The sequence below is a fragment of the Toxotes jaculatrix genome, chromosome 16, assembly GCF_017976425.1.
Source record: "Toxotes jaculatrix isolate fToxJac2 chromosome 16, fToxJac2.pri, whole genome shotgun sequence".
Classification (NCBI taxonomy): domain Eukaryota; kingdom Metazoa; phylum Chordata; class Actinopteri; family Toxotidae; genus Toxotes; species Toxotes jaculatrix.
In genome coordinates, this window is record NC_054409.1 from 18,803,634 (window position 1) to 18,815,515 (window position 11,882).

Genomic DNA, 11,882 nt, shown 5'->3' on the forward strand with positions numbered 1-11,882 from the left:
ATAATACAATTTATTGTCAATAAAATCAGTAGTTTTGAGCTTGTATGTTTAATATAATAATAATAATTAACATATAGATACAAATGTAATTTATTATTGAAAACTATTAAAACTAAGTTGCAGATGCAGGTTTCACAGCAAAGGACTCACCATAGAAAAAATACAGTGAGTCCTTCCTAAATTCACCCCACAGTGCCACCTGGTGTCTCTCATTCGCAGGAAATTAAGTTAAGAGTGAAACTGGATTTTACAGTTGGAGTTAAAGTATCGTACATTCTTCTTTTGATCATTACACTTAATTGATTTTGAAGAAGTCCTACGCAGCTATGGATACCAGTGCATAAAGAACAGTTTTCCTGCTTGAAAATAGGTTGTAAAACCACAGCTCACTTTAATCAATCAAAAGTTATAATTACCAGCCTCTATGTGCAAAATGCAGAATGACGCAGTCAATCATCCTTATTCAAACTTTCAAACTAATTACATTTGGTTTAATTATATGGCCTAGAATAATTTCAGTGGAGGTGATCAAGGTGAGGCAATCAGACACGAGTGGCTGTTATGAGTATGTGAAAGAGTGTTAACTCCTTGGCCTCTCAGTATGTGATAATCCCAAGTTCATACCTTCATTGTGCAGTGTGTTTGACATTTTTTTCTCATTTGTTTTAAGAGAGCAGTCCATTTCAGTAACACTTTCCACTGTTAGAATCACGCTTTTAAAACATAAACCTCTATTAGCAGTTCCATCCAAGATTTTAAGAAACTGAGAAACACAGAATATTGTATTTCATTCCATACATTTACACAGTCCTTGTATTTTGGTGGTTTCCTCAAGGCATTTTCTCGGTACACGCTCGTGTGCTGCCTCTTGTTGTCTCACATAAATATAAACCAACAAATATTTCAGATGGCACTGCTCTGTGGGTCCTACCTGTTGCTGCCCTTTGACCATAGGTGACTCATCCTGTTTTGTTAAGGTCAGGCTTGGATGAGGATCTGATACGTTATGAGCCAGAGATACTCTCTAATATCCTGCTGGGATGTGTGTGAGGTCGTGACCTGACAATACCCAGAGGAAACCTCCAACCTTTTCAACACAAAATGTTACTTACCTGCGCACGCACACGGACGAGTGCATGGACTCCTTATCTGTCCTCATCTATTCTCTTCCTCCAGCAATATGTATGTCAATACTGTCATGAAAGGGATCAGTCAAGTATGAGAATTTCACACAGGCACATGCGTGGGTGCTTTACTGTGTTTGAGGGCTGCTTAATTCGCACTGTTGACCTTTCCAGAGGGTTCAGTACACTGTAATAAGCTCTACCGATAAATGATGTAGACTATACACAACAAGTTAACATATGCTGCATTGTCAACTTGTTTTAACTGAGCACACAACAGGTGTTGTCTGGAGCAAAAATATTCATCGTCGTCATTCATGGCATCTTGTTTGACCTGTGTTCCTTTGCAATCGATATTTTTTTTTTTTTTAATTCTGCATCATTTCCTCTGTTCTGAAAACAAGGTGATATTTAGAAATGGGTGTAAGTGAACACATTTTATTTGTAACAGTGCAGAAGATGTGGCTTTAAAATAAAAATCTGAAGCAACAGACATAAAATGAAGGGAAAATATAAGAACAGGTGACATTGGTGTTGTGTACAGATCAGCTTAAAGAAAAGCTTTAGGATATCTTTTGTGTTGTAGTTTGAAGTATGGGTTCTCAGAAATGATTGTCATTACATTACATTAAGTCTATTCTGCTGTTAATTGTTATGTCATTCTGACTTATTGGGTTCTTATCTGCAGGTTTCCCCTCACCATTTGGATTAAACACTCATTGGCTAAATGTAGGCTGTATCAAGTGGTGGAAATTACTAAGTACATTTATTCTAGCACTGTGCAACATGTAAGATACTTTACTTGATTGCTGCTTTATACTCTATATACTTCTATATACGTTATACTAACGGCTGTAGTTTCTACTCCTTATTTTGCAGATAAGGATTTTACATAGTTAACAAGCTGGCAACATGATAATTCATCAGTATTATAATCTCATAATATATAGTAATATTCTGAAAGGGTCCATTCTACTTTAGTAGAAGGACTTTTACTTGTAACAATATACAGCATTAATACATCGAGGTGTTATCAGTGGTGGAAAGTACCTAAGTACATTTACTCAAGCACTGTACTGTATTTTTTTCTTCTTATTGGATATCTAGGAAAACTTGTACAAAGTCTTTTGTGGCTCTAGAGGGAGCTGCACAAAATCTGATAAATTCCTCAAGTGATGTCACTTGAGTCAGCGTCAGGTGGGTCTGAAGACTACTAAGTTTGAAACTGAGAAATACCTGGTGGTTTGCAGTTAGGAAGAAGTGAGCTCACCAGCCCAATGTAGCCCGCTCCTCATCTCTACTTGAGGTTAGAGGCTCGAAGCTACATTTACCAAAGAAACACGAGATTATAATAATATTTTAAATTAGCTCTATTTCAACCATCTTCACGATGCTGTTAAAATATTAATGTCTCTGTGCCATTTTGCATGGTCAATACTTTTCATACCTTATGAAATACTTACTTTTCTACAGTTACTTGTAACAGAGTATTTTTATTTGTATGGCCATTTTTTCTTGAGTAAATTATCTCAGTACTCCGTCCACCGCTGGCCGTTGCCCAGCTTTCCCCCACATGCTTCGTTGAGACGGAAGCAATTACTCACAAGTCCCGTCCATCATCGTGAAATGACGTTGACATCTGCCTGCAAGTCACCCTGCAATCTCTGGACAAACAATAGCGAGCAATGATAATTACAGGCCATAGATGACAATTTGTCACCATCACTTTCTCATGCTGATAGCGGCGCCGTGGTACTTTTAAAAACACCCGCTGACGTACAGCTGTATCAGGAGGGGGCACTTAACTTTCCTCATCATTAGTCGTTTCTGTCAAAGGCATCGGGAGTGTAACTTCAACAAGTCTGCAACTTGGACGCCTTTTCGCCCTCTGCGCCGTCGCTTCACAGAAATAAAAAAAAAAAAAAAAAACGACTATGGTGGAGATTTTCTAAAGTTAGGTCAAGCCGATAAACTGCGACTAAGGATTAATATACCGTTGTTTAGATCTGATATTTTTCTCTGATAACATGGGCGGAGTGTGCTTATGCTACTCATGGACTTGCAGACCAGTGTGGCCGGTTTTTATTATTCTGGCTACAATACCCTGCATGCTGCACTGCTCAGAGAGTCCGGCGGCAGTTGTTGGAAAAATGTATCCACGCGGCAATCACTGGGCTGTAGGTAAGGACAATTTCAAGTATCTCACATAAGATAAATAAGACGTGTTAATTTAATTGAAATTATACTTCGTTAGGAAATATGCACCATGATAAGTCAGAATACTTAAAGGAAATCCGGTTATATCTTAAAAGTGGATCAGAAATATTTTAGCTCAAAAAAATTCTATATTTTCAGTGCTTCACAGGGCTGTTACTCTTTTGAGTGAATATTTGCTCACTAATAACAATAATAATTATTATATGTTAATGATACCAGTAAAAATGATGATGACGACAGTAATAATGCATTGATCTTCATGTCTTATGTGATAACTCTCATAACCGCTTTTCATGTAATTGTTTTCCGCTTATTCCTGACTGGTCAACAAAAGAAAAATAACTAAATTGCAATAAATTAAATTAAGCAAACATATCTCTTTAAGACAAGATAGCTGTTTCATGGGAAACATATACTGAATACTCTGCCTTAGATAGTTTTCCAGCTATCCAGCTTTGATATGTGGTGAAAATATATACTATAATTATGATTTAATTGCAGATAAGGACCTATCTTAGTGTAGGTTAACCCAAATGTCATTAATCAGAGCATGACTGGCCACATATAGATCAGTCTTAATGCATCTCTGTCCAACTTCCCAGGTCATTTGATGGGAAAGAAGAGCATTGAGAGCCTGCCTGAACTGCAGGAGACAAACCCTGACAGTGACTACCTCACACCCCCAGAAACAGCTGGGGCCACAGAGCTGGACCGATATGAGAGCCTGATGGAAGCTCTGATGCAACAAAAGAACCAAAAACAGATGAAGCCGCTAACTGCAGACAGGCTGCTTCGACTGCGCAGCGGCTGGAGAGAAGAGGACAGAGACAAATATCTCAGAGAGGTCAGTCAGTGGATTTTTTTTTATCCCTGTTATTGATATGTCTATTTGTGATCGTTCAAGTATTTTGGAAATGAGATGTTATGGTTACGTGTATTTCTCCATTTCATTAATGCATTGTAGATGTCAGACTTGCTTCTGCTGGCTTTGAAACTGCAAGACAATGACTCCACCTGAAGACGGATCCTGTTTCAAAAACAGTCATCATTATCTACTAAACACATGCCCTGTAATCACATATCTACACTGAAACTTTTTTCTGCTGTAAGAAAATGCTGGAAATCCAATAGAAATTTATTTTATCAGTAATTTCAAATTTCTAATATGTATGTCATGCAGCAGTTTGACTACAGACTGACCTGGAAACCTAATGTTACATAAACTGAAAACCTGAATAAATTTAATGTTGTGATAACTGCATTGTGGATGTCTAATCATGTTTTGCACCCCATTCAGTGAAGTGTGGCTGTTAAATTTACCACATATTACACAGAGAATATGTGATGCTCTTGTTCACTCCAGTGGTTTGCACCACTAGATGGCGCAAAATACACATTATCTGTGGTTCCTATGTTACATTTTGAGCGTCATACCAGGAAGGTAAAGTAGGAAGGTTTAACATGGTCATGATTACAAATAAAAAACAAGTACCAGAAGAAGTTTATGGTCCATTCAATTAGCTTTGATGCTGCTTTTTACTCATCAGAAGGAAGAAACACACACAAATACACAAACACACCTTGGTGTCTATTTAGGACGGTAGGATAGATAATGATGGGGACTGTTATTAGCCCTCAGGGGTTGCAGACAATAGGAAATGCTAATTGAAACACTTTAGTTACACACATCTTTCTCTTAAAGCCAAAGGACAGTTTTCTCTTCTGTTCTCTTCCCTCATTTGTCACGGATGATTGGTGAACAATAGACGTACAAGCCACTTTCACCCCATCATTATGAGTCTAATCCCAGGAGCGAATGGGATAAAGTTTACAGGAGTTAATGAGGATGAAATAAGCGAGTTGACAAACTCTCTGAAACGGAGAGAGCAAGTCTAGGGGTTGAAGATGCTTTTTTATGACACATCATCCGTGTTAATTAATGCTGCTTTAAATTAAATTTGAAAAGCTAAGTTATGAAACTATATGCTGTATTTATAGCCATTTATGATAAGCTCAGTGGGTCTGTTTGAGCCTGTAATGCCTCAAACAGTGATGAAAACGTGGAAGAATAAACTCTGCATACATCACTGGAGGGTTTAGGCATGCATTTGCCTCAAGCGTTGTTACAGCTTTGCATTTAATGCAGAATTTGTTTTGTTGCTCTTTCTGAAAAATGCTTTTTTCCCCTCGTCTACCACTGAGGGGTGCTATATTCAGAATTTTCCAGATCAATGTCTGCTGATTATCTGTCTACTGTACCTTCTGTCTGCAGGGTGATCAAATGTGACAAATAGTCAGGGAAAATCTGTTTAGTCAGTATTTCAGTGTTTAAGTTTATTGTGTAGAGAAAATATTCACATTTGATAAACCTTTTATGGTGAAAATTTGGGTCCAAAAACCAGCAGGAGAGAATGGTTCAAAAGGAGGAGTGCTCCATTTACAACAGTAGAATAAATACATACTGATGGGTAGAAATGGGATCTGTATTTGTTATATTTGCAACGTAACACAGGGTAAGAATGAAACTGGTCTGAATGAATGTAAAACTTTACAGTAAAAACAGTTTGCAGAGAAGGTAAAGGAGAAGAAAACAGCAGAAAACTCAGTAGTTCCATTTTTTACAGTTAGGTTCAAAGCTTTTCAGAGGGTCACATTCAAGTGATGAGGATGTCTCAAATCTTGGATGTCAGCTGCACTTCTCACTTTTTAAAACTTCCAAAAAAAAAGAAAAAAAAAATACAATCCCATCATCAGGAGGATGAAGTCAGTTTTTCAAAGGATGGTTCTTGATGTCCATTTTTGACGTCCACTCAGCATCACCACGTCTTCCCAATAGACTGAATGTGTTCCTTAGCCTTCATCCTCAGTGATGCAATACTGGAGTTCCGTGGATCAGCAGAGCACTGGTATGCCGGAGGTGGGGGGCACATAGAGCTGATGTGGGGAAGGTGAGGGCTGTGTCCCAGGGCCGAGGAGTTGAGGAAGGAGGCTGACAAGGAAGAAGGCATAGAAGGGGGAGGAGAAGGGGTGTAAGTGCCCGGGAGGCCCTGCGAGCTGCCGATGAAGCCCGGGAGGGACTGCAGGGAGGTGGAGGTGGTGATCGGGGTGGAGAGCCAGGGGTCCAGCTGCAAACCAGAGCCCAAGGAGCTGGTGGGAGAGCGGCTGAAGGAGAGCAGAGAGGAGGAGGTGTCCTGGAGCTTGATGGAACTCACCTCCAGCTTCTCCTGCCGACGCCACTTGGCCCGTCTGTTTTGGAACCACACCTGGAAAAAAAAAAAGAAGAGGATCTTTATTTTCAAATCACTCCATCTCAGTACAATTTTATTTATCCCTGTGAAGTAAACTGGATGCAGCAACTCATCAGCCATTTCATCAGATTCACACACAATAGACATAGAGACAGAGAAAAACAATCAATTGCTCTAAGCTTAAAAACCTATAGACTTTTTAATGTAATATGTAAAATGTAATATTGTGTTAAAGTATTTAAACATTTAGAAATGTTGAGGATGAGCATATGAGATGTAAACTAGGCACTTTGTCATGTTATATTCTTATATTGCGTGAAACATAATATTTTAAGGAACTGGCTTCCATTTTTCCAATTTTATCTCGGTGATGAACCAAAAGGCAATTTTTCTTTATACCCGAAGCAAACCAAACATTTTGTAAGTTTAAAAAAAGCTCCTGTGTAAAGATTTAAACAAATAACAAATGAAATAGAACTTGTCTCCCTCCAATTCTTCCAACAGTAAAAGGTGCACCGTTTTTCCTGATTAAAACAATTCCAGAGAGTAAATAGCCCCATAAATCAAATTAATGCGAGCTAATTCGGTTTATATATTACAGAATATTCCTCTAATTCCCCCCAAATAAACTTTTAATGTAAACATGAAACTTAAAAGGATACCTTTTTTGAGAACATCTGCTGTGTTCATTGAAAACATTACAGATATTTCTTTGGTAAATGGTCACAGCCGTTAATGGTAAGCAGCCATCATTAATGCCTGCCGGCCTACAGGCCGAATATATGCGCCTGAACTCGTGTGCAGAGTGAGAAAAAAGGCGATGAGAATTCAGCTGCAGTTTTGTGTCTGGGACATACCTGCACTCGGACCTCCGGCAGGTTGACCTTCAGCGCCAGCTCCTCCCTGCTGTACACGTCCGGGTAATGGGACTTCTCGAAGGCTCTCTCCAGCTCGTGGAGCTGGAAGGTTGTGAACGTTGTGCGGTTCCGACGATGTTTCTTCTTTGGGTTTTCATCATCGGACAGTTTGCCGTCTCTGTCCGGTGAGTCCGGACACACCGAGGCTTCAGCGGTGCTGCTGGCGCAACACACACCTGCAGAAAAAGTACAGTGTGAGGACTCGAGGAAAAATCAAGTTTTAAAAATACTTTATTACATCAAATCCTGCTGGGTTCAGGCAAATCGGCTCTGTTTTTTTCCAGCTTTGGTTATTAATTAATTTCTTATTTTAAATATATTTTAGACATTCAATTTTCTGAAAAGCGAGACTAATTTCTCACGCCTGACTCTGAAAAACGATTTAAAAGTAAAAAAATAAAAGTGTTAGTTTGAATAAAAAGGCTTAAATACTTTGTAAACTTAAAGTTTTGATACTACAGATACTACATGGCACGTTTGAAGTATATATATTTTTTGCATTTAAAACCAGCAGACTTGATACTGACTTTTGGAGAAAACTGCATCCACTTACTGTCAAAACTTTCTGAGTAATGACTTTTCTTCACCGGGGCCACAATTACATTCCCGTTGCGCTCAGCGTCTTTGACCAGAACTTTTTCTGTCATGCTGTAGGAGGCTGATTTATGGAAGATGGTGTCCTCTTTAAATCCCAATATCGCCTCTATGCTGTGGACTGTAGACGGGTTGTTCCCCGGGCTCTGGACGGAGCGTGCGGAGGGAGACAGGCGCTCATCCATCATTATGACTTGGGAAGGTGATCCAAGAAGCCACATTGGTCGGTGAAGTCCAAAAGATGGTCGAAATTACACGGACTCCAACTTCTGTCCAAATTTAGCGCGTCTCTGTAAAGTTGTAAATTTCAAATAACGACCGGAGGGACGTTGGGAAACGTTAGCACAAGATACACACCAGTAAGACCGTCTTACTCAGTGGCTATGGAGCATCTTCAGAGGGGGCTTTTAAAGTAGTGCCTGCTGTACGACCCCCTGCTCATGTGGCACCCCCGCTGCACGTCAGAGAGAGGACGTCCTGTTGGATTTGGCCCTGCGGGATTTAGGGGTAACTGTGCGCCCGTGCAGGCACCAGCCTGCACACCCTCTCTAACTCCTCCCCATCTCAAGTGCATCAGTCAATGCTGCCTCTAAACCGTCTTACATAAATCTTAAAACCATCTTTCCACTCCTCCAGATGTCATGTTCATGTCAGTGAAAAAAAAAGAGGAAGATTAGGCAAACAGATTAAGGTACAACAAAATCATAATTACAAGATTTCTGGTCAGGACATGGATTGCAAGATGACAGCTTAGTATTTAATCAAAGCGTCAAGATATTGTTGCCAAAATGAATAGACATTTCATTTAGTTCAGAAGAATCATTTGTTCCATTGCCCTAAAGAAAAAATATTGCATCTCTTCACACACGCTGAATAAAAGCATTCTCAATACTTTAACAGGCTCATTAAGCTCAGTAAAGTTGTGTGCTAATGATTCTTAAACCAGACTTAAACTATGAGGAGTTTCTTTAACCAGTTCTTACAGGTGTTGAGGCAAATAGGGTAACAAAGCCCAAACAATAACTATAACCACTTAACAGCAAACAAAGATTGACAGCAGTGTGGTAATCCTTCTTAAGGGGATTACATTATTTTACTCAAAAGAGTTAAACCCCTTAAAACTATTTAGCTTTTCCTAATTACAGAAGGTGAACTTATCCTTTGTTTGCCTGACATGGGGGTGGGGGCCATAGAGAGAGATGCTAACTGAGCACTGTTTTAATTAGCACCAAAAAGTTGTGAAGCAAGTACATACAAAACTTTATTGATATAGCAAAATGGTTTTTTTTTTTCAGTTTTTTTGTTTTTACATGTATTTGTGCACAGTGCTGATGTTTTATGGGAGACATACAAATCACAGTAAGAGATTTTTAAGCTGTGTATTGTGTTGGAAAAGTTGTGTGTATGTTTTGACCTGTGTTTCTCGTTAGCTCAGTGCTCAGCTGCCAGTTAGCTTTGAGAGTTGCATGTGCACAGGCTGAATGTATCCTCTGCATCTGTATGATAACCTCCAATGTTCCTATGATGAAGAGACAGTGATGAAAAATCATGTTCAGCAGGATTTTTTAATTTTTTACACTAAATTTACATTATGTGTGTTAAATTTGAAAAACTGGGAACATTGCTTATTTGCTTCCTTGCCGAGCGTGAGAGGAGAAGATTGATACCACTCTCATATCTGTACAGTAAATAAGCCAGAGCCAGCAGCCAGGTATCTTAGCTTAGCAACACAAACAGCTCTTTATCTGACAACTGTAGTTACCAAAATATTTTTCCAAATGAGACTTAATGAACAAAACACTTGATCAGCATCCATGGTTTATTATAGACTTAACTGTAAATAAAGTATACAAGTTTGTAAAATAGGTCAAATTAGCTCCACCTTGACCACCTACAGCAGAAAGTGCATAAAAAAGAGCCCAGACCACTCAACAAATTTCCCCATAAGCTATAATTTCAAGATGCCTGCACATAAACAATAGCTAAAATCTATGAGACTATGAAGGTGCAGCATTGAGTAGTGATTCCTAACTAAACCAGAAAGCCACTGTATCACAGCTGCCACCCCCTACCGGTAGTTAGAAGCAATAACAACAACATTGAGAGATGAATCAATGCTGGTTGTTCCCAAACTTTTCTGACCGACACACCCCTCAGCCTTTGACCGATGAAATGAAGTACATCCTCATATGCACCATTTGCCATTTTCCAAATATGAAGTGATCTTTAACTGGATGTTGTTTAACATTGTTGATTATATACAAAGGTTTTATTTATTTATTTTTTCCATATAATTGGACTATTTGTGTCTAGGTTAATTTTGGCAAGATTATATTAATAGCACTTGGACATTTCAACATTAACCTGTCCTTTACTTTTATCTAACTGAGAGTAATAGAACTGTTTTTTTTGTTTATCTATTGCATTTAGCTAATTATCCCGGCCATTTATCCTTTGCTTTTAGCTGTGTTACCAGTTTATCCATGACTTTCAGCTACTTAATTCATTTATTTCGACCATTTTCCTGTACTTTTAGCTAGCAAACAAGCTTTTTTTTTTAGCTGCCCCTGGTTAGGAAACACCAGTCAGTGCTACCTCCACCTTCATATTTATATATTATATATTATATATTTATATATTTATATATTATATATTATACATTTATATATAATTCCAGTAGGTGGGAAACTTCTGTTCTGAGTAGATGAGACTCTCTGTATCCTTTTATTCCTTATTTGAAGGGCTTGTGAAACTTGTCTAGCTGATAGATTAACTTCCTTTTTCAATAAAAAGAAGAATGAGATATCTGCCATTACAGGACCTCAGTCTGTCCTCTGATATCCTCATCTGGAGAGAGAGAGAGAGAGAGAAAGAGAGAGAGAGAGAGAGAGAGAGAGAGAGAGAGAGAGAGAGAGAGAGGGCACAGGCTGACAACCTTGGCTATGCTGATCCTATTAGATGGTAATCTCCAGACTTCACAAATCCACAGCCGTTTAAACTTGGGTTCATGTGAAACTCTAAATGTTGAGGATTCCTTCCTTCCTCCCCCCTCGTTCTGTCTAATCGTCCCTAACAAGTGTTTAGAAAATGTCCAATTAAATTAAGACCTGTTTTCTTTATTCACTGCATCAGCCAAGATTCAGGTAGATGGGATTAATCGTACTTGGTTAAGCTTTATATGTTTAATGGCTGTTGTACAGAAGAATATCTGTGTGGCTGACGCTTGGAAAAGCCATTTTGGATCTGAAATGAGAAACCCAGGCATGAAGCCCCATTCAGAAACATTATGTTATTTTTTCCAAAATCAGGATCATTGATAGTTTAACTAATGATAACTGACTTACACATAAAGACAGCAAAGACATGACGTTTGAACATTTGTTCTTGTGGACTGACAAATGATGTGTGTGGGAAGACTTCTTCCTGCTTTACAACACAAACACACGAATTTCATGTATTCAATATACATCTTTATTCGAACAATACATTTGTTTTCCCAGTTTGAGGTACCTCCATATATTTCAACAGTGTTTATGTACATTGTTTTTATGGAATAACTCATTCAGTATTTTAAAATTATGATTTGTGCAAATCTGCAAATGTTTCAGGCTTACTGAACTGCTTAGCTGTGTATGTGGAGAAAATAAATCAGCATGTCAAAGCTTATGAGAGATCTGTTTTGTAATAACACTGAAAGAAAAAAAAAATCTAAGTATAATTAATTCAAACACCACATACAAAAAAAAAAATCTAGAATAACCAACAAACCAAAAGGAAAGTTG

At 38.4% G+C, this 11,882-nt stretch overlaps 2 protein-coding genes across 2 annotated transcripts; one reads left to right on the forward strand and one right to left on the reverse strand.

Annotated features, from left to right (window-relative positions):
• Positions 1 to 3,151: 3,151 nt before the first annotated feature.
• LOC121195766 (gastrin-releasing peptide) lies at positions 3,152 to 4,359 on the forward strand. Its single transcript, XM_041059424.1, has 3 exons — positions 3,152 to 3,305; positions 3,944 to 4,185; positions 4,306 to 4,359. Exons 1-3 carry the CDS (start codon positions 3,152 to 3,154, stop codon positions 4,357 to 4,359), a joined length of 450 nt encoding a protein of 149 aa, XP_040915358.1.
• Positions 4,360 to 6,157: 1,798 nt separating this feature from the next.
• Positions 6,158 to 8,321, reverse strand: rx3 (retinal homeobox gene 3). The gene is made up of 3 exons (XM_041059245.1): positions 8,060 to 8,321; positions 7,447 to 7,682; positions 6,158 to 6,604 (listed from the first exon to the last, which is right to left on the reverse strand). The coding sequence occupies exons 1-3, from the start codon at positions 8,319 to 8,321 to the stop codon at positions 6,158 to 6,160; spliced, it is 945 nt and encodes a 314-aa protein (XP_040915179.1).
• Positions 8,322 to 11,882: the final 3,561 nt, after the last annotated feature.